We start from the raw sequence: 27,404 nt of genomic DNA, 5'->3' as shown, positions 1-27,404 counted from the left end.
TCTGCACGATTTATTTATTTTTTGCTATCAGGTTTTAGTTGTGTGGTAATACATATAGAATGTGCCTTATATATTGACATATAAATGCATGTCTATGCGATCCTCTGGCAAGAAAGGGGGGGGGGGTTTCTCCCAATCTTCCACAGCCACTGCGTTCCAGTTTGCAAGTGGCGCAACATCACTTCTCTGGCAAACATATGCGGCACTTGTTTGCAAAATTACGTTCCAGCCGACGAGGGGAACTTTTCCAACAATACTAATTTGGATTTCAAGTTCAAAGAAACAGGAGGCAGCGCAGTAAAATTCAATCTGATCCCACTGGTCCCATGTATGTGCGCCAGCACTCGGTGAGTCTTCTCGTAATGTGACAAGTGAACAGGGTTCATCTCCATAAGTATATGTGTGTAAGAAAACATGAGTGGGTCACCTGGCATGAGGTCTTCCCGTTTGTCATACCTGTTAAGGGAACAAGCAATAAGAAACTGCTATAAGTTTTATTTTTTCTTTTCAAAAGTAAGACCAGTCTGGAAATAAGCAAGGCATAGTAGTGGGAGCATTATTATTATTATTATTATTATTATTATTATTATTATTATTATTATTTTATCACATGCTGTTCCCTTTTCTTTCTTTCTTTTTTTTTTGCTTCTATTCATTCTTTTATTTATATTTTATATTTATTTACATTTTAAACATTCTTTTTTAATTGTAATTTTATTTTAACAAAGTAATAAAAAGGTAAAGGGACCCCTGACCATTAGGTCCAGTCGTGGCCGACTCTGGGGTTGCGGCGCTCATCTCTCTTTATTGGCCGAGGGAGCCGGCGTTTGTCCGCAGACAGCTTCTGGGTCATGTGGCCAGCATGACTAAGCTGCTTGTGGCGAACTAGAGCAGTGCATGGAAACACCGTTTACCTTCCCACCAGAGAGGTACCTATTTATCTACTTGCACTTTGACGTGCTTGCGAAATGCTAGGTTGGCAGGAGCTGGGACCGAGCAACGGGAGCTCATGCTGTTGCAGGGATTCGAACCACCAACCTTCTGAAGTCCTAGGCTCTGTGGTTTAACCCACAGCGCCACCCGCGTCCCAACAAAGTAATAATCATAAGTAAATAAGAATTAAGGAAATGCACCCCACCACCGAGACCATTCCATGGTAACTCCCCAAACTCCCAAAATTTCAACACCTCTTCCGATGGTTTGACCCCATTCCGTTTTAACAGTACACATTGTACAAACACCCTCCATATCTCCTCAGAATCATTTCTCCTGCATATTCCCCGTCTTACCTTAATGGCACATATTAATTTATCATTAATAGTTATATCCCACACCTTTTTATGCCATTCTTCCATTTTATATTCACCTTGCCCCTTCCACTTCCTAGCTATCATAATTTGTGCAGCTGTCAATAAATTTGTGAGCAAGTCCTTCATAGGAAGTCAGAAGAAGGACACTCTTTCCCACTTCCTCTTTCATCTCTATGTGCTTGTCAAAGCTCAGGTTAATTCTACTGGATCTGACCTCCACGGCCCATGGCACTCACTCAAAAAACCTGCAGGCACAAAAAAGGTTGCCGACCTAGGGCTACTGCAACAACTATTCCTGCACTATACCCAACTTTAGTAAAGGTAAAGGGACCCCTGACCATTAGGTCCAGTCGTGACCGATTCTGGGGTTGCGGCGCTCATCTCGCTTTATTGGCCGAGGGAGCCGGCGTACAGCTTCCGGGTCATGTGGCCGGCATGCCTAAGCTGCTTCTGGCGAACCAGAGCAGTGCACGGAAACGCCGTTTACCTATACCCAACTTTAAAACCCAGCAATAAAAATTGTGCATGCCACACAGCTTGTGACGCTGGACTCGTAATTCACATTACTCTCTGCTGTCATGGTGAGGAATAATAATGCTAGGCAACAACATCAGGAGGGCAGTGTTCAAAATTTGCCAGGCGCATTTTGCACCTGGATATTGGCCTCTTGCAACCAAGTGAAGACGCCCGGGCACCAGGATGGCGCATGACGTCTCCACCAACTGGAGGTTCCTGCTTGGGGGATCTTTGGATCTTGACTGTTTTCGGCCCCGCGTACCCATGATATTTCATCTGCATCATCAGAATGAAGCAGCCTTGGTGGTAGGAGTCCTCAACTTCTATCTCCTGGAGATGCTCCAGAAGGACACTATGGTCCACAGTACCAACAGCTGCCAAGAGATCCAACTGAACGAGCAGAGTGGTTCTCCCCCCATCTCCTTCCTGACAAATATCCTCCACCCGGGGTGCCAAGGCAGTCTGAGTGCCGTGACCAGGCCTGAAGCCAAGCCGGAATGGATCCCAGTAATCGGTTTCCTCCAAGCATGCATGAAGAAAACCAATGGCTGATGCCAAGAGTGGCGGGGAGTGCAGTTAATAACGCGCATGAGTGTCTTGTGATGTCTGCACCGACGGATCTGTGCCGGTTTTGTCAGCCTCTGCTCCTTGGTCTGCAAAAGTTCATGAGTTGCTTCTAGAGCGTTCAAAACGCTCTGCAGAATTTAAGGAGGGGGAAATGGTGGAGACCAGGGGTCAGCAAACTTTTTCAGCAGGGGGCCAGTCCACTGTTCCTCAGACCTTGTGGGGGCCAGACTATATTTTTTGGGGGGAAATGAACGAATTCCTATGCCCCACAAATAACCCAGAGATGCATTTTAAATAAAAGCACACATTCTACTCATGTAAAAACACGCTGATTCCCAAACCGCCTGCAGGCCGGATTGAGAAGGCGATTGGGCTGGATCTGGCCCCTGGGCCTTAGTTTGCCTACCCATGGTTGAGACTGTTCCAGCGTGGAAGGACTTGGGTTGTGGTGGGGCTCCAGAGCCACATTCTCTCTCTTTTGCATAGAACTTTTATTAAATTTTCTGTTTTACTCATTTTTACACCCTTGAAATATAAATGACTTCCTTTCTTCTCTTTCCACGGTTCATTCTGCATATCATAAATCCTTGCATATTTTACAGAAACTATACCATTCAGCATTCCATTATAACATCCATCAAAACTTATTTACACTGTTGAATTTATCTTAATGCTGCCAGCGTTTTCGGCTGTACACAGTTATTCCCCATATATTCAATAAACGTTTTCCAATCTTCTCTAAATGTTTGATCTTCCTGTTCTCATATTCTGTATATTAGGTCCGCAAGCTGTGCATATTCCATCATGTTAAATTGCCACTCTGGTAGGGATCTCGCTCATTTTCCATTTTGGGGCAAACAAAAACAGGCTGCAGTAGTGGCATACATAAATAACCTTTTTTGACACCTGGGAATTTCAGTCTGAATTATCCCCAACAGAAAGGACTCTGGGGTTTTTTTTTTTAGGAAAGTACTTTTAAACATTTTTTCCCAAATCATTATGGATCATTTCCCAATACACTTTTACCCTTTTACAAGCCTACCACATATGAAAGAACATTCCCTCCACCTCTATGCATCTCCAGCACCTATCTGATTCAGTCTTTATACATCTTAGCAAGTCTAAAGGTAAAGGTAAAGGGACCCCTGACCATTAGGTCCAGTCGTGACAGACTCTGGGGTTGCAGCGCTCATCTCGCTTTATTGGCCAAGGGAGCCGGCGTACAGCTTCTGGGTCATGTGGCCAGTATGACTAAGCCGCTTCTGGCGAACCAGAGCAGTGCACGAAAATGCCATTTACCTTACCGCTGGAGTGGTACCTATTTCTCTACTTGCACTTTGACATGCTTTTGAACCGCTAGGTTGGCAGGAGCAGGGACCGAGCAACGGGAGCTCAGCCCGTCGCAGGAATTCGAACCGCCGACCTTCTGATCGGCAAGCCCTAGGCTCTGTGGTTTTAACCCACAGCGCCACCCGCATCCCCTTAGCAAGTCTACTTGAAGTTAAATACTATCGGTAAATCATTTTCAAGTAGTTCTCCAAAGAATAACAGCATGTTATTCGAGAGCCACATTCTCATAAGGACAACCTTCACACGCACAACTCCCCATCCTTTTTCCGGGCAAGAGAGAGGCATCATCATTCAAGGTCACATTCCAGTCCCTCAAAAATGACTACAGAAGGGGGCAGAACACTGTCTGAGAGACAGAGTGGCCTAGGCAGTTTGCCCAGAAGAAGATAGGTCTGTGGACCACATTCAACTCCTGGGCCATAAATAGAACAGTGTGGAAAGAAACATGGGAGGTTATCTATGATGTTCTAGGGAGCAAGGAAGATTTTCCAAAAAAAAATATGCCAAACTTGGGCAATTTTTTAAAGCTAGGCTGTTTTGCCTATCCCACCACCCTATTGTTTTGTAAGTGAATAGCACAGATACTTATTTGCACTTCATTTCATTAAAAAAAAATAAAGGATTGTGGCAGCTGTTGCAGAAAGGGGAGGTGCAACATTAGACCTGCAGACACTGAAATCTGTCACCATCTACCCCAAAGAGTATCTAGCATAGATGTCACGAATACAGCGGTACCTCGGGTTACAGTCGCTTCAGGTTACATACGCTTCAGGTTGCAGACTCTGCTAACCCAGAAATAGTACCTCGGGTTAAGAACTTTGCTTCAGGATGAGAACAGAAATCGTCCTCCGGCGGCGCAGCAGCAGGAGGCCCCATTAGCTAAAGTGGCACCTCAGGTTAAGAACAGTTTCAGGTTAAGAACGGACCTCCAGAACGAATTAAGTTCTTCACCCGAGTATCACTGTACCCAAATCAACTGTGTTAGGACAAAGTGGGCATAGGTCAGAATGGCACATTGAAACACAACCAGAAGGGGCTGCTAATCAGCAGCGGAAGGAGCTACACCAAGGCAAGCCCGCGATAGGGGGCATCAAGCCTTTTCGGTGGGGCTGAAGCAGCAACAGGGCATAGCTGCCCGACTTGTAGCGATGGCAGAATGCCTGTGCGCATGGACTAAATGCAGCCCTGCCCACTATTCCGATTGCAAAAAGCTGCACGTCTTATTCACCTCCCCAAATCCTAAACAACATGTACTTCCCTTTGCTATTAACAATGCCCCAGAGAGAGGCATTAAAATTGATACAAGTTTCTTTGGGGATGCTTCAGGCGATTTAGCCGCATTTTCCAGACAGAACGGAGAACATGATGTGCACAGAAAATACTGGTCCAGTAAACATCTCATTAAGTCTACCTCATTTGCAAACTGTGTCTACGGCCAAGATGTAAAGAGCGTCTGATGTCTTTATTCTTTTTAAAAAATTCAAAACTGGAACCTGCCTTTAATGCTAAATCAGACTTAAGGTTTGTGAATAACAAACAGAACCGCATCCCTGCCATCAGTCTCTGTCTATCCCAAAGCATCTGAGATTAGGACAATGATTTCAAGTTCAGCGGATGCGATTCCTACGCAGCATTGAGCCCTGCCTTATTTTAAACACAATGCCTTATGGTCAGTGGAGGCCGCTACTTTATACATGCCAAACTTGGAGTCTAACCCACTGAGCCTCTTGGGCTTGTGGATCGGAAGGTCAGAGGTTTGAATCCCCGTGACAGGGTGAGGTCCCGTTGCTCTGTCTCAGCTCCTGCCAACCTAGCAGTTCGAAAGCACACCAGTGCAAGTAGATCAATAGGTACCGCTCCAGAAGGAAGGTAAACAGCATTTCCATGTGCTCTGGTTTCCGTCATGGTGTTCCATTGCGCCAGAAGCGGTTTAGTCATGCTGGCCACATGACCTGGAAAGCTGGACTTAACCCCCCCCCCCATATTTCATCTTCACAACAACCCAGTGAGGTGGAAAAAGTAAAAGGAACCCTGGACGGTTAAGTCCAGTCAAAGGCGACTATGGGGTTGCGGTGCTCAGCTCACTTTCAGGCCAAGGGAGCTGGCGTTTGTCCACAGACAGCTTTCCAGGTCATGTGGCCAGCACGACTAAACCGCTTCTGACGCAACGGGACACTGTGATGGAAGCCAGAGCACACGGAAACGCCATTTACCTTCCCGCTGCAGTCGTACCTATTTATCTACTTGCGCTGGTGTGCTTTCAAACTGCTAGGTTGGCAGGAGCTGGGACAGAGCAACGGGAGCTCACCCCGTTATCCGGATCCAAACCGCCAACCTTCTGATCGGCAAGCCCAAGGGGCTCAGTGGTTTAGACCACAGCGCCACCCGCGTCCCAGGTTAGGCTAAGAGATGGCAACTGGCCTAAGGGCACCCAGAGGGCTTCACTGTCTGATTGGGGATTTGAACCCTGCTCTCCCAAGGTCCTAGTCTGGCACTCTAACAGTTACGCCACCCTGGCTCTTCTCACAAACCGCACAGAAGGCGACGCAAACTTCTGTAGCAGACCACTACGACTCTTCCTCGCTAGCTATGGGTGACAAATTGTTCTGATTGTTCCCCTAATTTTTCACCCTTGTGCATCAGCTCTGCAACACTCGCTTGGCTTCCTCCGGCATCAGGGAAAGGTAGGCTGCGCATAGACACCCGGGGAGCTAAGGGAATAGCCAGGCTGGCTGGCTCCAGTTAATCGCACCCATTAATGTATTCAGCCCTGTGTTAGCAGCGCAGCCTATCTGAACTACAGGATCTGCAGCCCAAAATATCTAAGAGGCACCAGGTTGGCCAAGGTCCGGCCGAAAAGAACAACAACAGGCTGTCTGCTCCTCAGAATAATCTCCCTCCATCCCTAAGTATGAAGAACAAGTCTTGTGCAAAACAGTGTAGACTTTTTTGTTTGAGGAACCTGGCCTGTCACTGGGCAGATGATCCCGCCCTCATAAATTGGGTTGCAGTTGCCAGCTGCACGTAATCTAAGCTAGCTGCTAATTGAAACAGTAAGTATGGGATGCTTGCAGGAGAAAACCAAACACCTGGCTGGCTCCTCGGGTAATACTTTGCCCCCGGCTACTGAAGAAGCTGTCATTAAGGCGCAAGCTCTGCCAAACACTATTATTCAGCCCCATCCTTTCATCCTGGTTTTGCCCAGATGATAGAGAGCACGCCTTGTGTTAGCATGTCTGTCAAGCTGATGCGCCGTCAGTCACCGGAGGAAGACAATCAGCCGCCAGCCATTTTTCTTGAGGCAGATTTGAGGCACGGTGATGAAAAGGCAGCTCAGGTGTCCTATATGAGTCACTGAGTTTATGTAGGTGCTCAGAGCTGAAACACGGGCTCCTGCCGAAGGGCCGAGGCTTCTCACACACATCTTAGTCGTGCTGACATCCATTTAATTGAATTTAGGCAGTTCTGAAGGCGAAGGTTTGGGAAAAAGATTTGCCTAGATTTCCATTAATGGGAAATGGGGAAATTCCTATATCTGGCGATATAGTAAGCCCACAACTTACTCAATTTGCAGATTGCATCAAAAGCCAAAACTGCATCTAGAATAGAATCCTAGTTCTTATTCGCATTAAGAAGAATAAGAAATCAAGATAACATTTTCATATTTATTTTTTTTACAAAAGAACGGAAACGGTTTATTGAATATTTACCGATAAATTATAAACAGATAAAAACATTGGCAGGATTATGGTAATAACCTGCAGTTTTATAAGAGTATATATTTAAAGAAGATGAATAAATGAGTAAATTCAGTTAGTTTGGATATGCAGAAGATATGAAATTTTTTTGAAGGAAGCGCAGAAAGAGGCGGAAGGAAGTCAAGTTTTGAAATGTCAAAATGACTGTAAAATTAGTGAAATGTATAAACTTGAAAAGCATAAATAAATAAATAGTTTTATATTAATGATAAAATAATAGAATCCTAGAATTATAGAGTTGGAAGGGATCCCAGGGGTCATCTAGTCCAAACCCCTGCGATGCAGGAATCTCAGTTGTTGTACAACACTTTATCTAAATTATACAATTTGGCATTTGAAAAACTGGTATTAATAACTGTATTATAAATTGGTATTGTTGTAATGAGGCGATCACTGGACTGTAATGGAAAACTAATAAAAAATATTATTATATTTTAAAAATCTTACTTCCAATGCGAATTCACTTCTAAAAACCGAGACACTCCGGTCTGCGCTGCAGCTGCATCGATATGGACAGAAACATCTGAGGAGAGAACGAAAAAGTGCTTCTAAATAAATAAACGAAACGCTCGAAAGGAAGGAGTAAAACTTAATCTACACTGGGGCAGGGAGAATTTACATGCTTTTTAGTACGACCCTGTGTGTTGTCCGCCAGCTGGAGCCTGGTGTAAAATAATGGACATATACTTGGAATTACACTGGCTCCCAGTACATTTCCGAGCACAATTCAAAGTGTTGGTGCTGACCTTTAAAGCCCTAAATGGCCTCGGTCCAAGCTGAAAAAACACAAGAACTATCGTCCCATCTCCCTTTTAAATGTGGATTACAAAATATTTGCAGACGTTTTGGCAAGTAGACTTAAAAAAGTATTAAATGAAGTAATTCATAAAGACCAGGCAGGCTTTCTCCCAGGTAGACACCTGTTTGCTAACACAAGGAACATCATTGACATTTTGGAACTTTTGCAAACAGACATAAATACAAAAGCAGTGTTAATTTTTATAGATGCGGAGAAGGCCTTCGACAATATCTCTTGGAAATTTATGAAGGGGAATTTAAAAGAAATGGGAGTGGGACGGGGTTTTGAAAATGGGATTGATGCAATATATTCAGAACAAAAGGCTAAATTGATAGTTAACAATGTGGTTACAGAAGAGTTTAAAATTGAAAAAGGAACACGACAAGGCTGCCCTATTTCCCCTCTGCTATTTATTTCGGTTTTGGAGGTGCTCTTGAATATGATCAGAGGGGACCGGTTGGTGGAAGGAATCCAGGTCGGAGCGAAACAATACAAACTTAAAGCTTTTGCAGATGACCTAGTTTTGACCCTGCAGGAGCCAGAATCTAGTACGAAAAGAGTATTACAACTGATTCAAGACTTTGGTCGGGTGGCGGGATTTAAATTAAACAAACAGAAAACTAAGGTGTTGGGAAAAAATTTGACAGATACAGAGTCAGAACGGTTTCAGAGAGAGACAGAACTAACTGTGGTTAAAAAAGTAAAGTACCTAGGGGTAAACATAACAGCAAAAAATCTGAGTCTTTTTAAGGATAACTATGAAAAATGCTGGTCCGAAATTAAGAGAGACTTAGACAGTTGGACAAAATTGAAACTTTCTTTGTTAAGCCGAATTGCTGCTATTAAGATGAATGTATTGCCAAAAATGTTGTTTTTGTTTCAAACACTACAGATTGTGGACAAGACGGAGTGCTTCCGGAAGTGGCAGAGAGACATCTCTAAGTTTGTCTGGTAGGGCAAAAAGCCCAGAATTAAGTTTAAGATATTAACTGATGCGAAAGAAAGAGGGAGCTTTGCCCTGCCAGACCTAAACCTGTACTATGAGGCCGCAGCTTTCTGCTGGCTAAAAGACTGGCTACTTCTCGAGGACACTGACGTTCTGGATCTGGAAGGTTTTAACAATGCTTTTGGTTGGCATGCATACTTATGGTATGACAAGGTTAAGATCAATAAGGCCTTTACGAACCATATTGTCAGAAAAGCAGTGTTTAATGTCTGGACAAAATATAAAGACTTATTGGAAAATAAAACTCCAAGGTGGCTTTCACCGCTGGAAGCTAAGGCCCGAAAAAGACCCAATATGGAGGCCAAATGGCCAAAATATTGGGAAATATTAGAAAAAGATGGAGACAATTGGAAATTGCAGAGTTTGGAGAAAATGAAGGATAAAGTGCGAGACTGGTTACACTACGCTCAGATTAAAAAAGTTTTTAAAAAATGACAAAAAGTTAGGGTTCCAGGTGGAGAAATCGAAATTGGAAACAGAACTGTTAGAACCTAAGACTAAGGTACTTTCAAGAATGTATAACTTGCTGTTAAAATGGAATACACAAGATGAAATGGTTAAATCGGCTATGATAAAGTGGGCACAGGACATTGGGCATAATATCATGTTTGAGGACTGGGAAAGGTTGTGGACCAACGGGCTGAACTTCACTGCATGTAATGCTTTGAAGGAAAATGTAATGAAAATGATATATAGATGGTACATGACCCCAGTTAAACTTGCCAAAATATACCATTTGTCTGATAACAAATGTTGGAAATGTAAAGAAAATGATGGAACATTCTTTCACCTCTGGTGGACCTGCCCTAGAGTGAAGGCCTTCTGGGAAATGATATATAATGAGCTGAAAAAGGTATTTAAGTATACCTTTATTAAGAAACCAGAGGCCTTCCTTTTGGGTATTGTCGGCCAGAAGGTGTTAAAGAAGGACCGAACATTTTTTATGTATGCAACAAGGGCAGCAAGGATACTCATCGCTAAGCACTGGAAAACTCAAGATCTACCCACACTGGAAGAGTGGCAGATGCAGCTGATAGACTATATGGAACTAGCCGAGATGACCGGCAGAATCCGAGACCTGGGAGAAGAGAAGGTTGAAGAAGATTGGAAGAAATTTAAGATTTATTTAAAAAAGCACTGTAATTTGGTTGAATGTTAAGATGGAGGCTAGATCATAAATAATTGAGCATCACTAAATTAGATGGAATTAGGATGATAAGTGAGATTGAGGAAAAATCATAAACCTTTGGAAGAATTATTAGATTATATTTTAAATGAATGGGACACAAGAATGTAAACAAGATGATAAATTGCGGGCAAGAATTGACAACGATGCAAGTGGGAGCGGGAGACGTGAGGGAGTCCAAAGAAGTTAAGAAATTATGTTATGATATATGTTACATTGTTCATTATTTTTGCATTTATGTTTAAAAATCTTAATAAATATATATATATTTTTTAAAAAATGGCCTCGGTCCAGTATACCTGAAGGAGCCTCTCCACCCCCACCGTTCTGCCTGGACACTGAGGTCCAGCGCCAAGGGCCTTCTTGCGGTTCCCTCACTGCGAGAAGTGAGGTTACAGGGAACCAGGCAGAGGGCCTTCTCAGTAGTGGCACCCGCCCTGTGGAACACCCTCCCACCAGATGTAAAAGAGAAAAACAACTACCAGACTTTTAGAAGACATCTGAAGGTAGCCCTGTTTAGGGAAGCTTTTAATGTTTAATAGACTATTGTATTTTAATAGTTTGTTGAAAGCTGCCCAGAGTGGCTGGGGAAACCCAGCCAGATGGGCGGGGTACGGGGTATAAATTATTATTATTATTATTATTATTATTACTATTATTATTATTATTATTCAGAACATGGTACCTCTGATCACAAGCCCAGTAAAAGAATTAGTTTCCAGTACCGGAATCGAGCTCAGAGTCCCTTCCTGCAAAAATCCATTTCCGATTTCCTCTCTCCTCCAAGCTTTCTTTATTTCGTCAACCTATTTTATGTTATTTTGTGGGGGGGGGGGGACTTTATTGTCGCCGCTGCTGTTAAGCTGGCGGTGACCAACGTGCCGCCCCCTGAAATGTTGTTGAATCCTAACTCCCATCAACTCTAACCATTGGCTGTGCTGTCTGGGACAGATGGACCAGTGGTATCTAGAGAGCACCAGATCGGATGAGCAACTGAGAGCCAGGATATTTTTGCTGACCTGCTAAAAAAGCTTCCACTCAGTCTACCTGCCGCCCAGGGAATTTAAACCAGTGAATTCATAGGTGGCTACGTAACCTTTTCCTCAGTCACTGGCCACATTTTAAGCACACATTTTAAGCACTATGATGTCATCCCCCTCACTGTGATGTCATTCCCCTCCCAGAGCTGCGGCCCTCACAAGTTCCTAGTGAAGAGGGATTTTTAAAAAACACTTTGGGGAACTGTAGCTCTGGAAGGGCAACAGTGGTCTCCTAACAACTCTCAGCACTTTTAACAAACGACAGCTCCCAGAATTCTTTGGGGGAAGCTGTGACCTCAAAGTGGCATCTCGGCCTGGGTAATGCATTGATACAACCAAGGGCTGGTTTGAGGACCAGAGTGTAACGGCATCTTTGCCCGGTGGTATATCGCAGGTGAAACTGCTGCCATTCCCGAGTCAGGAGAGGTGCCGCCGTTCACCCACGATATGCCACCAGACTTAGGCGCCATCATGCTCTGCTCTTCAAACTGAGAGTAGAAGAAGAAGAAGAAGAGTTTGGATTTGATATCCCGCTTTATCACAACCCGAAGGAGTCTCAAAATGGCTAACATTCTCCTTTCCCTTCCTCCCCCACAGCAAACACTCTGTGAGGTGAGTGGGGCTGAGAGACTTCAGAGAAGTGTGACTAGCCCAAAGTCACCCAGCAGCTGCATGTGGAGGAGCGGAGACGCGAACCCGGTTCACCAGATTACGAATCTACCGCTCTTAACCACTACACCACACTGGCCGCAAGGTGCCAGAGTCAACGGAGCTCGTTTTCCCCTTGGTGTGCCAGGTGTTGAGAGGGACTCGCTCTGATGTGTGCAGAAGAACAAGCTGCCTTGGGCCGGGCCCCACAAGGCACTGGTGTGACTTTGCCGTCACTCCTGCTGAGGGATCAGAGGTGGTCTCACTGAATTGTGTCAGGCTTCACGGAATCAGCTTCCTCCCCCGTAGCCGATCAAACAAAAGGGAATTCTAACCAGTTAGCTTCTTTAATAAACACAAGGAAGGACAAAAGAAAGCATCTAATCAGAATGGCGGTGCTCCTAATTAAGGTCACTCCCCGCTCCGTCCCAATTGATGTACGTCACTCCTACATCTTGTAATCTGAGCATTGAGCCTCTGTGTTTTCTTTTGTGACACTTTCTGAGCCCTCCGGGACTTTGGGGAAGGGGGGGGGGTGTTGCCCAGAGACTGTGAATCTGTCTCTCTCTCTCTCCTACTGTTTCTTCTGCTAGCTGCTCCCCATCCATTATGTCCCAGCTTCTGCCTTCTGAACTATGCCCCTCTGCAAACCACTCTTCCAATTCCAATAAGCCACCCAGAGTGGATGGGGAAACCCAGCCAGATGGGTGGGGTATAAATAATAAACATATTATTATTATTATTATTATTATTATTATTATTATTATTATTATTATAACTGTCCTCCTGCTCCTGAGAAGATTCAGGATCAGGATTAGGAGGAGGGGACCCTCCTCAACACAGTCCCTGACACATTGCCTTGCAGAACCAGTCCCGACACAGCTCGTTTCTCCATCAGCTTTTCAACATCACGATATATCACCATATCACAACATTCAGCTGGTGATACATCGCAGTGTTGAAAACCTGGCGTCGCCCAGCCGCAGTGGCATCGCGGTGTTTTGGACGTATGCGGTGAACATAGGACAGTCGCTTCTCTGTTCCAAGCTGCCTCCTCAAAGCAGCTTCCCGAAGCCGAGCTACGCATCTGCAAACACACAAATGACGCCCCACGGACTGTAACGGGACCCGAGCCCAATAGTCTCCTCCTTAAGTTTCATCTCGGCTTCACGCACCTGCCGTTGGAGACACTAATTGGTGGAGTTTCTGCATGGCGACTCCTCCAGGATAATTGAAGTGGGAAACATACAGTGATACTCCCGAGTAGACAGCATTAGCTAGAAGATGTACTGCAACAAAGAGAGATGCCAACTTATACAACCAAGACTTCTTGTAGTTGTTTAGACTGCAAAGGAGAAAAGAAGACGAGACTTAGCGGCTGATCTTGTCTTTGCGTAATATATCCAACTCAAACACAGTCGTACCTTGGAAGTCAAACGCCTTGGCTCCTGAACAAATGGGCTCCTGAATGATCGAAATCCGGAAGTGAGTATTCTGGTTTGCGAATGTTCTTTGGAACCCGAACGTCCGACGGGGCTTCGATTGGCTGCAGTAGCTTCCTGCAGCCAATCAGAAGCTGAGCTTTGGTTTCCAAACGTTTTGGAAGTCAAACGGACTTCCGGAACGGATTCCGTTCAACTTCTAAGGTATGACTGTACAGGGCGAAAAAAACCCCACATTAGGAGTGCTGATCTTGTCTTCCCGTAATATATCCAACTCAAATATTGGGGGCGACTCCCACGTTGGGGTGGCTCGGTGAGTAAATAGAGAGTGAGGATGTGAATGGCTTCTAGGCCAACATAAATTCACACATTTTTCTTCCTTCAGGTCAATTTTACCTTGTTAGGTGAGCCTTGACGGAAGGAGGCAACTCAAAGCGATTCTAAAACTGGCAAGTAATGCATTACCAATAAAACAAAGGACGAAAATATTAAAAAAATAAAATCTTAACTTACATTCGTGAGCAGCCTTTGGCAGCCACAATATTGAAGATTGGGAAAGTGTATATAATAAACCGCAGTTCTTTGTGTGGGAGAAAGGAATACAGAAAAATAAAGCCAAGTGTGGGGAGAAGTAATATTCGAGTCCTTCTCTCTCCTGCACCTAGAGGTATGAATAGAATAGTGCAGCCCAGGGCACGAGGCATGGCTGAATAAAAATACCACAGGAAAGGAGAAGTCTACCAAAAAAAGAGTTAAGGATTTTAATTTTTTTTAAGCTGCCTTTTTGAATGTTTCCAGTGAAGAAGCATGTTACGTACTCACAGGCCCTGAATCAAGACAAAAGTTCTATTTTAGTGGAATACAGAAACACTAAGAATGTGTTCCAGTTTTTTGAATGTTTTTCGGAAGCTGAACGTCCAATGCGGCTGTTGGCTATTGTTTCCGTGGCGCCTGCGCCAATCAGAAGCTGCACCTTGGTTTTCAAACATTTCGGAAATCAAACAGACTTCCAGAACGGATTAAATTTGGCACTTTTGTTTTTGATATTTATTTTGCGTTTTTGTTTTTGAGGCTTTTTCGGTTCATTTGTTTTTCAAACTGTGTGGAATCCCAGTTCGGCTACTGATTGATTGATTGATTGTGTGGCTGCAGAAATGAATAAAAGCTGACTATCATCAGTGCAGGTAAGAAAAGAAATTAAATTTAATTTTTATCATCTACAATACTGCCTTATTTATTTTATAGTGCAGTATGATGATTATTGCTTTCATTTTATGGTCTCGTTAGATAGTAAAAGTCATGTTAAATTGCTGTTTTAGGGGTTGTTATTAAAAGTCTGGAACAGATTAATCCATTTTGTATTACTTTCTATGGGAAAGTGCACCTTGGAACGGACATCGGGAATGGGCTGAGTTTGAGAACCAAAGTACCACTGTGTTCCCATATGGCACAGCTTTGTAAAAGGGCAAAGTTTGAACAGAATCGTAAAGGGACTCCAGGGGTCAACTAGTCCAACCCCCTACAATGCGGGGATCTTTTGCCCAACATGGGCCTCGAAACTCACAATTAAAAGTCTCAATCAGTCGAGCCAAAGAGAGATAAAATAAGGGGGTACGATGTTACGTAACGTGATTATATGTAAAACCAATAAAAATCAGAGAGAGAGAAACTCACAGGGCATCAGCTGGGACGATCATGCCAGCTCAGAATACCTGACTTCACTGATGCTGTACCACACATTAAAGGATACTCCCCAGTTGGAACTTTTATTTAAAACGGTGTTATACCAAAGCACTTTCCCCTCAGGCCACAGAAGTTGCCTCCACAACATGGAATCCAAGGCTACGGTGAGGCCTAAAAGAAAGAAACATCCCAAATTAAAAAGTGAAACGGAAAACACCTTTTCTTTTCTTTTTCCCACTTGAAGCAATGAATTTGCTTCCTATATAGACATAAAACACAATTTGAATTACAGTTGAATAAAAACCTTCACTCTGGGTTGAAGTAGCAGGCAGGATTTGAAATACAGTGGTACCTCGGGTTAAGTACTTAATTAGTTCAGGAGGTCTGTACTTAAGCTGAAACTGTTCTTAACCTGAAGCACCACTTTAGCTAATGGGGCCTCCTGCTGCTGCCACGCCGCTGGAACACAATTTCTGTTCTCATCCTGAAGCAAAGTTCTTAACCCGGGGTACTATTTCTGGGTTAGCGGAGTCTGTAACCTGAAGCGTATGTAACCTGAAGGGTATGTAACCCAAGGTACCACTGTATAAGCAGCTGATTATTGAAAGAAATAATGATATCAGGGCTTAGATAATAAGTTTTAAAACAGCTAACAAAAAGGATTAGTAAAAATAAACATCAAGAAAGGTGGGGTGGGAAGTCTAGAAGACGTTGTGTATGTATAAAAAAACTATATGATGGTAAGTGATTTGAAATATCTTTGGAGACTATACTGTATATATAAAAATAAAAAAGCTATTTGATGCTTGGTGTTTAAGACTTAGTTTTTAGAAAGGGGTTATTTCTTCACTAGTCCAAAGGTGCATTTTAATTGTTAAATATTTCTAGGCCATCGTTGCTTTTTAGCTTCAAATCTTTCAAAGCAAACCATTCTCCCGAGGCAGTTTCCTTTATCGTTATAAAGCAACAACACAATTTCAGTAAAATACTTCAGAACAGTAATTAGAAAGATCTCCGAGTCCAGCCAAGCAATCCGTAAAATTAATGAAGCAGTTTTGGAAGGCTGTTCAAAAGCAGAAATAAAAATAGCTACTAATAACCCACAGCCAAGCTCTGGTTCTTCACAGAAACGCATCAACGCTAAAAGCAATGTGAAAGAAAAGACTTACCTAGGCAGAGAGCCCCTGCAGGAACACTATAGGAAAGCATTTTCACAAAGGAGAGCCTTTTATTAAATAGGGTTATCAGAAGCATAAGACCCAGGAATATGCAGAGCTCAGATCGGAAGACAATAATGGCCAACGCCGAGAAACAGATGAACAAGCGGTGCTTTTGCTGAATCCAGGATGTAACTGCCAGTAGAACTGGTTGACAAAGAAACAAAAGAATTTGTCAAAGTGTGACCAGATTAGGGTTTTAAAAATAACAACATAATTTTCATTAAATTTTCTGTTTTACAATTTAAAACATTGATTTAAGCTCTTTTTATATGCAATAACAGCAGCAAGAATATTATTGGCCCAAAAATGGAAGCAAGAAGAGTTACCGTCGATTGAAGAATGAAGGATGAAGTTAATGGACTATGCAGAATTAGATAAACTGACAGGAAGGATTCGAAACCGGCAAGACTAGAAATTCACGGAAGACTGGAGTAAATTTACGGACTATTTGAAAAGTAATTGTGAAGAAAATACGACGTTTGTAGGGTTGCAAGAAGTTTTGTGAGGAATATTATTAGAAGTATTGTAAAAATGGATAAGGGGGAGGATGATTTGTTAAGAGATGTAAAGGCAATATAAAGTTAAGAAATGCATAAGAAGTGGCTAAAACGGTGGATCATCAGAGGTGCTGATGGAAGTCCAAAAAGATTGCATAAGTGGTAAGTTTTGTGGTACATTTTATAATTTATATGTTAAAATTAATAAAAAATATTATTAAAAAATCAAAAAAAACATTGATTTAAACAACCTTAAAATATCAATTTCTTCTCTTTCCATGGTTAATTTTGCATACTTCGGCCAACCCTCCCCTAAAAAAAAAGGTCAACAACTCCTGGCAATGACAATGGGTAGATCACAGCCAGTCTTTTTATACTGTGAGTAGATCACAGTCCCTTGGAAGTTGGACGTGCCTGGAACTAGACCATTCAGTATTCCATTATTTCATTCATCAAAACTTATTTACACTGTTGAATTTATCTTAATGCTTCCCACCTTTTCAAATGTACACAATTCCCGCCCGTCCCCCGTATATTCAATAAACATTTTCCAATCTTCTCTAAACGTATGTTCTTCTTGTTCTCTTATTCTATATGTTAGGTCCGCAAGCTGCACATATTCCATCAGCTTAAGTTGCCATTCTTCTTTGGTTGGGACCTTGTTCGTTTTCCATTCTGGATTACCGTATTTTTTGCTCTGTAAGACTCACTTTTTCCCTCCTAAAAAGTAAGGGGAAATGTGTGTGCATCTTATGGAGTGAATGCAGGCTGCGCAGCTATCACAGAAGCCAGAACAGCAAGAGGGATTGCTGCTTTCACTGCGCAGCAATCCCTCTTGCTGTTTTGGCTTCTGAGATTCAGAATATTTTTTTTCTTGTTTTCCTCCTCCAAAAACTAGGTGCGTCTTGTGGTCTGGTGCGTCTTACAGAGCGAAAAATACGGTAACTACTGATCAAGCGGCAAGTTATTTCAGTCTAAAGGCAACGGCGGGTAAAACTGCTTACCGACGGGTAGTGCAAACACGTTGGGGAGCGTTCGAGTGCAGTAGAACATCAGGTGGAATTGCGTTGCAGTTATGAGACAGAACATCGTGGAGACAGTCGGACCGAACTGCTTTCTCACTTCTTTGTGCAATCGCCACAAGGCATAAATCACGCACAGCCCCAGGCTTCCTCGGACTTGCATGGAAATAAAACAAGGTGGGGAGGGAGGACAAATGTTATTTGTAGTAGAAATGGAAGAATCGACTGCTGCGTCACAAGATTACTCTGGCAATCTAACTGCATTAGAGATTGCAGCAGAGGTGAGGAACCTGTGGCCCTCTATGTGTTATTTATTTTTACTATTAATAATAATAATAATAATAATAATAATAATAATAATAATTTATTGACAAGTTTCAATTATTTTCAGAGTTTCCAGTTATAAAGAAATAAAGAGATACAAAGAGAAAGAAAAGAGAAAAATTAAAAGCTACAAAAATGTGCAAAGGGGGAAAAATATATAAATATATATGAAAAATACTCTAACCCATAAATATAAATTTGATATTATTATCCTAATACTTATGTAAATATTAATAGCTACTGCATTTTGTATAACTCATTCAAAGTTTCCAGTTATATAAAAAAAAGTTATATAAAGTAACAGAAAATAGAGAAAAATAAAAAGGCACTAAAATGTGTAAAGGTTGGGAGGAAAACTGCATTTTGTATAACTCAAAAGTTTCCAGTTATAAATAAATAAAGTGATACAAAGAAGCAGAAAATAAAAAAGGCACACAAATGTGTAAAGGTTGGGGAGAAAGCATTAAATGAATATATATTAAAAAATGCCCTAACCCATAAATAAAAATTTGATATTATTATCCCAATACTAATACTAATACTACTAATAATTTATCACTTATACCCTGCCCATCTGGCCGGGACTCCCCAACCACTCTGGGTGGCTTCCAACAGGATATTTAAAACATAATAAAACATCAAACATTAAAAACTTTCCTAAACAGGGCTGCCTTCAGATGTCATCTAAAGGTCAGGTGGTTGTTTATTTCCTTGACATCTGATGGGAGGGCATTCCACAGGGCAGGTGCCCTACCGAGAAGGCCCTATTTACATATTAATAGCATTTGGTATAACTCATTACAAGTTTTTAGTTATAAAGAAATAAAGTGATCCAAAGAAACAGATAAGACAGAAAAATAAAAAGGCACAAAAATGTGCAAAGGTGAAAAAACATTATATGAATATATACAAAAAATACCCTTGCCCATAAACAGAAATTTGATAATATTATTCCAATACTTATGTAAATATCAATAGCCTACTGCATTTTGTATAACTCATTCAATGTTTCCAGTTATAAAGAAATAAAGAGATACAAAGAAAAAGAATAGAGAAAAATAAAATGTGCAAAGGGGGGAAAAACATCATATGAATGTATACAAAAAATACCCTAACCCGTAGATACGAATTTGATATTATTCTAATATTAATGTAAATATGAATAGCCTACTGCATTTTGTGTAACACATTCCAAATATTGTCATATTTATCCCAGTCTGCATCTGTAAGCAGCCCGTTCATAAGTTGCAAATGTTCTCATATTGTCAATCCAGTTATTGTTGTTGAACTACAACTCCCAGAAGCTCCAGTAAGTGTGGCCCATGCTAAGGGATAATGGGAGCTGTAGTCCAGGATCATGGTTTCCTCATCCACAGTTTGCAGACTATTACAGAGGCGCCCCCACCCCCCATTCCTGAAAAGGGCCTTTCTTGACTTGAGCAACAGATCTCATACCTATCAGCTGGGAGTAAAACTTGGACATTTGCAGCAGGGACAGCACGCAGACGGCTGGGCTAGAAAGCAGCGCGACAAACAATGGGCCAAGGAACGTCCTCGGGACGACGCCAGGAAATTCGTGATGATCATACTGTCGTTGAAAAACAAAGAGGCTATAGAAAGGTAGCCGGCAAATGTTGCAAATAACAAAACGGAAAGCGCAATTTTTCTGTGGCAATGGTAGTTCTAAATTCGGTGGGTCTGCATAAACGGGGAAGCGCTCTCCAAAGTATTTGCTCCAGAATGGCCCTGCTGGTATTTGCGGAGGTAATTAAAAAGACGAGTAGTCTAATCCTGAAGCAGCAATTTGCCTAATACAGTACACTTTCCCACGAGTTCCCTCTGGAAGGATTACTATACTTTTCAGTGTATAAGACTACATAACACCGGTCTTGAAAGACCTATATTGGCTCCCAGCACATTTCCGAGCACAATTCAAAGTGTTGGTGCTGACCTTTGAAGCCCTAAACGACCTCGGTCCAGTATACCTGGAGGAGCGTCTCCACCCCCATCGTTCTGCCCGGACACTGAGGTCCAGCTCCAAAGGTCTTCTGGGGGTTCCCTCACTGTGAGAAGCCAAGTCACAGGGAACCTGGCAGAGGGCCTTCTTGGTAGTGGCACCCGCCCTGTGGAACGCCCTCCCACCAGATGTCAAAGAGAACAACAACTACCAGACTTTTAGAAGACATCTGAAGGCAGCCCTGTTTAGGGAAGCTTTTAATGTTTAACAGACCACTGTATTTTAATATTTTGTTGTAAGCCACCTAGAGTGGCTGGGAAAACCCAGCCAGATGGGCGGGGTATAAATAATAACCATTATTATTATTATTATTATTATTATTATTATTATTATTATTACTATTATTATTATTATTATTATGGTGGTCTTATTCATGGGGAGTGGATAGGGTGGACGTTTGATTGGTTGCTGCCACGGCTGTCAGTGGCTATTGCGCATGTTATTGGTTGCTGCGTCAATGGGTGGTGTTGATTGGCTGACACTGCAGCAACTGGGCAGGCGATTTGCAGCTTCTGCCGGTGAGGGACAGATGGGAGTTGGATTTAGTGACACGTGTGGGTGAGCAATTTTCAGCATTCCCCCCCAAAAAAAGCTCAACAACTCTGTGCAATCCTCCACAAAAAAGCCCAACAACTTTTGGGCAATCCTTCCTTAAAGAAAAGCTCAACAGACTGATAAGTACGGTATGTAAAATATTGGAGAGGCACCCATGCCCTCCTGCTGTTGCTAGATTCCAATTCCTATCTATACATATGTGGGGATCAGACTTGTACTGAATTCAATCCAAATATTTTGGCTTAGCAGAAGTGGAATGGCCTTTACTTCGTCATATGCACAGGGGATAATAAACTGATAAAACATTTTCCTCTCTAAAGGTAAAGGGACTTCTGACCATTAGGCACAGTCGTGACCGACTCTGGGATTGCAGTGCTCATCTCGCTTTATTGGCCAAGGGAGCCAGTGTACAGCTTCCGGGTCATGTGGCCAGCATGCCTAAGCCACTTCTGGTGAACCAGAGCAGCACACAGAAACGCCGTTTACCTTCCCGCCGGAGCGGTACCTATTTATCTACTTGCACTCTGACGTGCTTTCACACTGCTAGGTTGGCAGGAGCAGGGACTGAGCAACAGGAGCACACCCCGTCGCAGGGATTTGAACAACCGACCTTCTGATCAGCAAGTCCTAGGCTCTGTGGTTTAACCCACAGCGCCACCTGCGTCCTTTCCTCTCTAGAGGGGCATAAACACGGCTTCTTTTTTCATCCATGCCTCTGAACATGGGATGAGAATCAAGTGCTTAATCTCAAATCTCACCCCAAGAGAAAAAAAAAAACATAATGGTGCTCCTCTTTCTACTCCCTCAAGCAATGGGTGTTTGTTTCCATTCTACCACATCCATCGAAACTCAGAAGCTAAAAACGGAAAGCGTTAAAATCTCTGCTTGGTTGCGTGAAGTCCGCCCTTTCGTCCCATGAACCTAGCAACTCAGCAGGACACCAATCGTAAACAGAGGAAGGTTTCAGAAGAAGGACCCTCCCTGAGTATCATCCCGTTCACCTTGTCGAAGTCCAGTTTGTGCCAAAGGATGTCGTGGATGGCCTGAAGATTGAAGCTCTCTTCCACTTTTGCAAACGGGCAGACTGCTAGGTGCACAAAGGCCACGGCGATGATCAACAGCAACAAAAGCTGCTGTCCTTCTGAAGATCTCTTCTCAGCCATGCTGGATACAAAACATCCACCTGCACATGATTACAGTGTGAGATCAAAAGTGAAAAAACATGAAAATGATGTACAGTGGTACCTCGGGTTACATACGCTTCATGTTACAGACGCTTCAGGTTACAGACTCCACTAACCCAGAAATAGTGCTTCAGGTTAAGAACTTTGCTTCAGGATGAGAACAGAAATTGTGCTCCGGCGGCGTGGCAGCAGCAGGAGGCCCCATTAGCTAAAGTGGTGCTTCAGGTTAAGAACAGTTTCAGGTTAAGTATGGACCTCCGGAACAAATTAAGTACTTAACCTGAGGTACCACTGTACCAGTGGTATTTGGCTCCTAGTAAGTTAGCAAATATCACTGCAGATGGTGACAGCAGTCACAAAATTAAAAGACGCCTGTTTTTCGAAGAAAAGCAATGACAAACCTAGACAGCATCTTAAAAAGCAGAGACATCACCTTGCTGACAAAGGTCCGTATAGTTAAAGCTATGGTTTTCCCAGTAGTGATATATGGAAGTGAGAGCTGGACCATAAAGAAGGCTGATTGCCGGAGAATTTATGCTTCTGAATTATGGTGCTGGAGGAAACTCTTGAGAGTCCCATGGACTACAAAAAGATCAAACTTATCCATTCTGAAGGAAATCAGCCCTGAGTGCTCACTGGAAGGACAGATCCTGAAGCTGAGGCTCCAATACTTTGGCCACCTCATGAGAAGAGAAGACTCCCTGGAAAAGACCCTGATGTTGGGAAAGATGGAGGGCACAAGGAGAAGGGGATGACAGAGGACGAGATGGTTGGACAGTGTTCTCGAAGCTACCAGCATGAGTTTGACCAAACTGCAGGAGGCAGTGGAAGACAGGAGTGCCTGGCGTGCTCTGGTCCAGGGAGTCACGAAGAGTCGGACACGACTAAACAACAACAACAAGTTAGCAAAAATATATAAGACAGGTACAAATACCTGAGGGAAATGTAAAGGAAAAGAAGGCACCTTCTACCAAAAGTGTTGGTCGTGTAAGGTAATAAAAGCATTCTGGGAAATGATCTATAATGAATTGAAAAAAATGTTTGAAATAACCTTTATTTTAAAAAAAACAAAACACAGAAGCTTTTTTATTAGGAATTGTAGGTACCGACATCACAAAGGAAAAGACTTTTTATGTATGCAACAACAGCCGCGCGGATGCTACCAGCCCAGAGATGGAAAGAAGATACAGTCCCGACCAGAGAGGAATGGCAAACCAAGCTGTTAGACAACGCTGAAAGGGCAAAACTGACCGGAAGCTCAGGAACCAAGAAGACAAAAACTTCAAGAAAGAATGGAAAAAAACTGTAATTTATTTAGGAGGCCACTGTAAGCAGATGAAAACATTAGCAGGATTCTAATAACACTTGTAATGTAACAAACATTATGGACAATATGGAGAGATATAAAATATGGATTATGAAATAATGTGCAGTGGAAAAGGTTGACAATAGGACCCATGGAGGGGATGGGGGGAGTCTAGAGATTTAGAGAAATCTCTAAATATGTATTTGGTATGGTTATAAGTCTACGCTGGTAAAATCAAATAAAAATTATTTCAAAAAAAAGGGAAAGTTAAAAGACAAATCAGCATCTCTCCACAGAGCCAAACACCGTAGGCACAAAGAATAACCATGATGCTGGTTTGGGCACCAAGCTGTTCTAAACCAGCACAGCTTCACATTGCAAGCACGTTGAGCTCAGCCATTTCTGTTCCCTTTCTAGTTATCTGGATAGAAGGTACAGTGGTACCCCGCAAGACGAACGCCTCGGAAGACGAAAAACTCGCTAGATGAAGGAGTTTTTCGTTTTCTTAGCCGCTTCGCAAGACACATTTCCCTATGGGCTTGCTTCGCAAAATGAAGCTTGCCCTGCAAGCTCCGGGGATAGCGGGGAAGCGCAGCGCGTCTTCCCCGCTGTCCCTGGACCTCTTTTGAAGCAAGGGGTGGCAACGGGGAGAAGCGATCTTCTCCCCGCCGCCCCTTGCTTTAAACAGGTCCGGGGACAGAGGGGAAGGCGCGCACGCCTTCCCCTCTGTCCCCGGAGATTGCGGGGCAGGCAACGGGGAGAAGCAATCTTCTCCCCGCCGTCCCTTGCTTTAAACAGGTCCGAGGCAGGCAATGGGGAGAAGCACTCTTCTCCCCGCTGCCCCTTGCTTTAAAACAGGTCCGAGGACAGAGGGGAAGGCGCGCGGCGCTTCCTCTCTGTCCCCGGACGGTCTCCATAGGAACGCATTGATTGATTTTCAATGCATTCCTATGGGAAACCGTGCTTCGCAAGACGAAAAACTCGCAAGAAGAAAAAACTTGTGGAACGAATTAATTTCGTCTTGCAAGGCACCACTGTATTGTTATGAGTTTGTGGGTGCTAGACCCCCTACATGCCTGGGTCCAGTAGGTGTTGGAATTTGATTGTGGAAAACGTTACACTATAAATAGTGCCAGGTCAGTTGCTTGTGGTTTGTTCGTGGGTTTTTTTAATTAAATTTCATTAAAGAAAAAAACAGAACTTATGTCGAATATCCTCTCCTCCCCCACAAACTAAAACATTAATCTACGTATCTTATCAAAGGAAAAAAGAAAAGAGTAAGAAAGAAGAAAAAGAAAGGGTAGAGAGAAGAGAATAGTAATAAGAAAGAAGAAAGAAGAAAAAGTGGTACTTCTGCTTGGAATACGGCACAAAGTCAAAGAATTTCACAGTGCCTTTGCCACAAGTACTATTAGAACAAATATACCCAAAAACAAAATTGACCCCTTGCTCAACACAAATTTTCCCTAACAAGCAACACAGAAGATGCATTGTTCACACTGAGTATTTCACCATGAGTTAATTCCCCCCTTTTTTATTTTTATCTTTGGAAGGATCATTAATTCAGCCAAAGTGTTTGTTGTTGTTGTTCTTAAACAACAGCAGATAAAAGCGAGTTGGAATATGAAATACAGCGGAGGTTCTTTTAACAGGGCACACGGCCTTGTCAAACAGCCACCTTAAAAACAAAGCCAGGAAAAATCAATGTACATCGATTTTTACTAGAGTGTTTTGTTGATTGCTTTTTTGCCCTTACCAAGTCCTAAAGGTCCAACGCCAGGGTAAATCAATAAAGGGGAAAACCAATCTGGAGGAAGCGGGGTTGGTGTTTTGCAGCTCAAATCCAATCATTATTGGTTTCTATTGATTTATTGGTTGGTTGTTATTCTATCGATTTATTGGTTGGTTTGTTGACGCAGGTGGCGCTGTGGGTTAAAGCCTCAACGCCTAGGACTTGCCGATCGAAAGGTCGGCGGTTCGAATCCCTGCGGCGGGGTGCGCTCCCGCTGCTCGGTCCCAGCGCCTGCCAACCTAGCAGTTCGAAAGCACCTCCGGGTGCAAGTAGATAAATAGGGACTGCTTACCAGCGGGAAGGTAAACGGCGTTTCCGTGTGCGGCTCTGGCTCGCCAGATGCAGCTTTGTCACGCTGGCCACGTGACCCGGAAGTGTTTCCGGACGGCGCTGGCCCCTGGCCTCTTAAGTGAGATGGGCGCACAACCCCAGAGTCTGTCAAGACTGGCCCATACGGGCAGGGGTACCTTTACCTTTACCTTTTGTTGCTCGTATAGGATATCTTTTTTATGTTTGATGCTGTTTAGTTTTTCTGTATGTTTGTAAACTGCCCAGAGTGTCTGGGGAAGCCCAGCAAAATGGGCAGGATATAAATTTAAAAGTTATTATTATTGTTGTTGTTGTTATCTGTACCTTTTACTCAGCACATAACCTTGAAACTGCAATTAATCCAGAATACAGCAGCTAGACTGGGGACTGGGAGTGGCTGCCAGGACTATATAACACTGGTCCTGAGAGATCTGCATGGCTCCCAGGTTCCGAGCATAATTTAGTGTTGGTGCTGACCTTTAAAGCCCTAAATGGCCTCGGCCCAGTATACCTGAAGGAGCGTCTCCACCCCCATCATCCAGCCCGGACATTGAGGTCCAGCTCCAAGGGCCTTCTGGCAGTTCCCTCACTGCAAGAAGCAAGGTTACAGGAAACCAGGAAGAGGGCCTTCTCAGTAGCGGCGCCCGCTCTGTGGAACGTCCGCCCATCAGATGTCAAGGAAATAAGCAGCTACAGTGGAACCTCGGGTTACATACGCTTCAGGTTACAGACTCCGCTAACCCAGAAATAGTACCACGGGTTAAGAACTTTGCTTCAGGATGAGAACAGAAATTGTGCTCCAGTGGCGTGGCAGCAGCAGGAGGCCCCATTAGCTAAAGTGGTGCTTCAGGTTAAGAACAGTTTCAGCTTAAGTACAGACCTCCTGAACTAATTAAGTACTTAACCCGAGGTACCACTGTATCCTATTTTTAAAAGACATCTGAAGGCAGCCCTGTTTAGGGAAGTTTTTAATATTTAATGCTGTATTGTTTTTAACACTCGATTGGGAGCCACCGCCAGATGGGTGGTGAAACTCCGCCAGATGGGTGGGGTATAAATCATAAATTAATATTAACCTTGGGCAAGCTAACTGCCTCCATTATTACAAACAGCTGAAAAAGAAGCATTATAGGCACTATAGGATATCTGCCTCACCTATACAAGATAGAGGGCATTTAGCGTTTCTGTACCTTCGTTGTGCATAATACCTGCTCCCTGCCCCCCAACTTGGTTACATCCATATTGCCTTTCTTGCAGGGGCATTTAGGGGACAGAGATGAGACTTTCTTGCCTCCCTGGCGAAGCACGCATTGTTACGTTGCGAACATGCCACCACACTCTGGATTGAGGCGGGCGATCCTTGAAACCCAGAGGGCATCTTTCGATTGCAACTAGCACCGTTTCAACAAATCAACGACGCCCTCCAAAGAATCCGATTTATTATTATTTATTGCATTCGTAGACCCAGAGGTCGTAGAATAAAATCAAAATACAAAACCACAAAACACATAATCGAAATGGAAGTAACAGCCCAATTTGCAAGCCACGCCCCCGTAAAAAAACCCACAATTTAAAAGGGCATCGGATATTTGATCCGACTCTTTTCCCCGTTTACTTCTGCTTCTGCTCCATCCACCCCCCCAAAAAAAACCCCACATTTTAAAAGGGTATTGGATCTCTTGGTATATTTCCGCTTCTGCTCTCCATTCCTCCCTCCTTCCCTTCGAGATCAAGCCTGCCAAGCCCATCCGACGGAAGGATGAGAAATCCTGCCCGATCCGGACTGAGGAGGAAACTGGACTTACCCGCAAGGCACCCACGTGGCCACTCTAGGGAAAGCCAGCCCGCGGAGCACGTGATCCACTTCAAGGGC

The 27,404-nt window shown here is 43.3% G+C and overlaps 1 protein-coding gene across 1 annotated transcript; it reads right to left on the bottom strand.

The window, feature by feature from the left end:
• ALG12 (ALG12 alpha-1,6-mannosyltransferase) lies at positions 1–27,404 on the bottom strand. The gene is made up of 10 exons (XM_083701557.1): positions 27,337–27,404; positions 21,942–22,123; positions 19,824–19,956; positions 18,027–18,200; positions 16,475–16,669; positions 15,373–15,476; positions 14,136–14,359; positions 13,356–13,525; positions 7,949–8,024; positions 1–456 (listed from the first exon to the last, which is right to left on the bottom strand). Exons 2-10 carry the CDS (start codon positions 22,101–22,103, stop codon positions 219–221), a joined length of 1,476 nt encoding a protein of 491 aa, XP_083557683.1. The 5' UTR covers positions 22,104–22,123; positions 27,337–27,404; the 3' UTR covers positions 1–218.

This window comes from Podarcis gaigeae (assembly GCF_964106915.1).
Source record: "Podarcis gaigeae genome assembly, chromosome: 10".
In the NCBI taxonomy this organism is placed as follows: Eukaryota; Metazoa; Chordata; class Lepidosauria; order Squamata; family Lacertidae; genus Podarcis; species Podarcis gaigeae.
The sequence above is the reverse complement of the archived record's forward strand: the minus strand, read 5'-3'. Positions and strand labels throughout refer to the sequence as shown.

Coding starts and splice junctions, on each gene's coding strand:
- ALG12 (XM_083701557.1), bottom strand. CDS start 22,103: ATGGCTGAGAAGAGATCTTCAGAAGGACAGCAGCTTTTGTTGCTGTTG. Junction 14,360..15,372: donor ATAAAAGTTCCAACTGGGGA/GTATCCTTTAAT, acceptor TTTTTTTGGTAG/ACTTCTCCTTTCCTGTGGTA. Junction 457..7,948: donor GAAGTGAATTCGCATTGGAA/GTAAGATTTTTA, acceptor TTCCCTTAACAG/GTATGACAAACGGGAAGACC.